Source organism: Bidens hawaiensis, unplaced genomic scaffold (genome assembly GCF_021521415.1).
Source record: "Bidens hawaiensis isolate Kalapana, Puna unplaced genomic scaffold, B.hawaiensis_p1.1 tig00019691_1, whole genome shotgun sequence".
NCBI lineage: Eukaryota > Viridiplantae > Streptophyta > Magnoliopsida > Asterales > Asteraceae > Bidens > Bidens hawaiensis.
The window spans coordinates 427,285-431,175 of NW_027492993.1; the positions used below are offsets into that span (position 1 = coordinate 427,285).

A 3,891-nucleotide genomic window follows, 5' to 3' on the forward strand; every position below is an offset into this window, starting at 1 on the left:
AGGATGAGAGAGTTGGAAGAGCAACACGAACCTGAAGAGGATCCTGAGGAGGACCCTGAAAAAGGGCCAGCTAATAGTGCTGGGTCTGGGGTGACTCACTGATGATGGATGGATTTTTCTTTTTCTGTATCATGCTTAGTTTTCATATAAACCTAGATGGGGAGAGTTGTTCCCATCCAACTAATACTTTTGGATTTTGGTATTTGAACTTAAGTAATTTGTAAACGGTTTTTACAAGTTATTTATTCAAGTATTATTGTTTGAATTTATAATGTTGTGGTTATATGATTGCATGTCATTTACTTTATATAATGGTTGGTATTATAAATATTAACGTTATTGTATTTTGTGAATGTGAAGAATCATGTCTGGTCGTGGAGGACACAGCGGACGTGGGGGTGGAAACATTAACTTGACTCCGGCCAAGTTGGCAGCACAAATAAATGAGCAGGTCACGGATGCGATGGCGCGGCCCAGGCTCAAGGCCAAGCGCAGGGAGGTCCAGCCGGTTGTACTTTCAAAAACTTCTTGTCTGTAAGCCGCATGCTTTTTCTAGTTTGGAAGGAGCAGTTGGGTTGTTACGTTGGATAGAGAAATCAGAGTCTGTTTTCTCCATGTGCAACTACCCAAATGAGAAACAAGTAAAGTTTGCTTCAGGTTCTCTAGAGAGAGTAGCTCTCACCTGGTGGAGTTCCCAGGTGCAAATGATGGGTCTTAACACGGCCAACACTTTGACTTGGGATGAGTTTACTTAACTACTGAAAGAGGAGTACAGCCCAGGAGATGAAGTGTAGAAGCTAGAACATGAGTTTTGGAATTTTCGCATGGATGTTTCAGAGATTGAAACCTGTACGAACCGATCTCATGAACTTGTTTCTTGTGCCCACAAATGGTGAATCCTGCCTACAAGATGATTGAAAAGTATATTGATGGCCTAGTACCTCAAATTCAGGGAATGGTAACTTCGTCTAGACCGACTACTATTCAAGAAACAATTCGTCTAGCCCATATTGCATCAACACTCAGCATCGTCAGAACAAACGATTCGAACCAACCTGGACCAACAATCACTTTAACCCCAACCAGAATCAAGGGGTTATCAGGGCCGACATCCTAGATGTAACAAGTGCAATCTGCACCACATCAGCCAATGTGAAAAAGCGGGGGTGCCAGCGTTGTAGAAAACCAGGTCATGAAGCAAGAGTTTGTCGGGGAGAGCTTAAGCATAAGCAACCGCAGGCTCAGGAGAAATCAAAGAAATGTTACGAGTGCGAACAAGAAGGACATTTCAGGCCGGACTGTCGGAAACTCAAGAATAAAAGCAATGGAGGGAACAATAACAATGGAAAAGACAACAATGGTGGAAATGGCAGCTCCCGTGGAGAAGGAAGAGAAAGGACATTCATGATTTGATCAGGTCAAGCTCTATTCGATTCTTCTACTGTAAGTGGTAAATTTATGTTAAATGCGCATCCTGCCCTAACATTATTTGACACCGTGGCAGATAGAAGTTTTATTTCTACTAATAGAATACAACCCATCAACTCCAGAGTCGAACTATTTAATTGAACTCGCCAATGGGAAAACTGTTGAGTTATCCCAGATTCTTAAAGATTGGAAATAGTATTGCCCACTCATACGTTACACATGGATATTATACCAATTGAACTCGATAGTTTTGATGTGGTCATTGGTATGGATTGGTTGTCTGCACATCAAGCCGCAAGAGGTTTTCATGAGAGGGCAGTTTGTATTCCCATCGCTGATGGAGAAGTCCTAACCGTTCAAAGAGATGAGGGTGGTACAGCTATGGGAGTTTTTTCAATGATGAGGGCCCAAAAGTTGTTACGTAAGGGACACTTGGCAGTTTTGGCAATGGTGTCCAATACGAGGATGGAAGAGAAGCGAATCGAGGATATTCCTATCGTAAGGGATTTTCCTGAGGTATTTGCTGAAGATCTGCATGGTCTTCCGCCTCACAGACAGGTTGAATTTCAGATCGAATTAACCCCGGGAGCAACTCCTACTGCTCGTGCACCTTACCGACTCGCTCCTAATGAGTTGGAGGAATTGTTGAAACAATTGAAAGACTTGTTAGACAAGGTTTTCATTCGTCCGAGTTCATCTCCATGGGGAGCTCCTGTGTTGTTCGTAAAGAAGAAGGATGGAACTTTCCGGATGTGTATCGACTAGAGAGAGCTTAATAAGGTTACGATTAAGAACTGATACCCTTACCACGTATTGATTATATTTGCAAGGATCTGGTTATTATTCAAAAATTGATCTTAGATCGGGTTATCATCAACTCAGAGTTCGGGAAGAGGACATATCAAAGATGGCATTTCGCTCTCGTTATGGTCATTATGAGTTTATGGTTATGCCATTTGGGTTAACAAATGCCCCGACAGTATTCATGGATCTCATGAATCACGTTTGTAAACCGTATCTAGATAAGTTTGTCATTGTGTTTATTGATGATATCTGGATATACTCAAAGACTAAGGAGGATCACGAACAACATTTACGGTTGATTTTGGAACTCTTGAGGAAAGAGAAACTGTTCGCAAAGTTTTTGAAATGTGAATTTTTGATCCGAGAGGTTCAATTCTTAGGTCATGTGGTTAACGCGAAAGGCATTCATGTTGACCCAGCTAAGGTTGAGTCCATGTTGGGCCTAGTTTATATGGTTTGTACATAGTCTACATGTATTGGGCTTGGGCTATGGGTTTGTTATGTAAAACGAGAACACTTTAGTGTTCTCGGTGGGCTTTTGGTTTATATGGGCTTAGGTGTTTTGGTTTCTCTATATATAGTTGATGTCATGTATAGGGTCCAGGTTGTTCATTCATTTGTTTTTGGTATCGTTTATTGTAAGTGCTTAAGCACCTGACGTATCTTAATATATGTGGGGTTTGAAGCAATCCCGTGTTATTCTTTAGTGCTTACTCGTGTTCTTGAATCACCAAGTATTGGTATTCCGCACCAATACTTGTTATATTGATATCATAATTGTAGTGATCCAGATTCGGGACATACAACCCATTAAGGGTTGGAGGACCCCAAGAACGCCGACCGAGATTCGCCAATTTCTTGGTTTGGCCGGTTATTATCGGAGGTTCATTGAAGGATTTTCAAAGATCGCACAACCACTCACTACTCTAACCCATAAAGGCACTGTGCACAAGTGGCGTGAAGAGCAGGAAACAGCTTTTCAAACACTTAAGAAAAAACTTTGTAGTGCATCGATTCTATCATTGCAAGTTAAACCTTAGAACCGCCTATCATCCTCAAACTGATGGGCAAAGCGAAAGGACAATTCAAGCGTTGGAAGATATGATACGCGCGGAAGTTGGGACGACCAACTACCCCTAATGGGTTTTTCGTATAATAACTGTCACACAAGTATTCAAGCCGCACCATTCGAAGCGTTGTATGGTCGTAAATGTAGAACGCATGTGTTCTAGTCTGAAACCAGAGACAATCAGTTGTCTGGACCTGAGATAGTTCAAGAAACCACTGATAAGGTCTTGCAAATACACGAACGACTTAAGACGGCACGTGATCACCAAAATAGTTACGCCGATATCCGTCCTAAGCCTTTAGAATTCAACGTAGGTGATAAAGTTTTATTGAAAGTCTCGCCTTGGAAAGGCGTTGTTCAATTCGTTAAGAAAGGAAAGCTAAGTCCTCGTTTCGTTGGACCTTTTGAGGTACTCGAACAAATTGGTACTGTTGCATACCATTCGCGACTACCCGAGGAAATGCAAGGGGTACACGACGTATCTAATTTGCGAAAGTGTCTAGCCGATGAATCTTTGTCTATGCCCTTAAAAACGCTGAAATTAATGAAAATCTAAAATTCGTAGAACGACCAGTTCAAATCGAAGATTC

General features: G+C 41.7%; 1 protein-coding gene across 1 annotated transcript; it reads left to right on the forward strand.

The window, feature by feature from the left end:
• Positions 1 to 1,647: 1,647 nt before the first annotated feature.
• Positions 1,648 to 2,103, forward strand: LOC143559075 (uncharacterized; the record flags this gene model as incomplete). Its single annotated transcript, XM_077047774.1, has 1 exon — positions 1,648 to 2,103. A coding segment is annotated over exon 1 (456 nt), but the record flags the coding sequence as incomplete, so codon positions are not given.
• Positions 2,104 to 3,891: the final 1,788 nt, after the last annotated feature.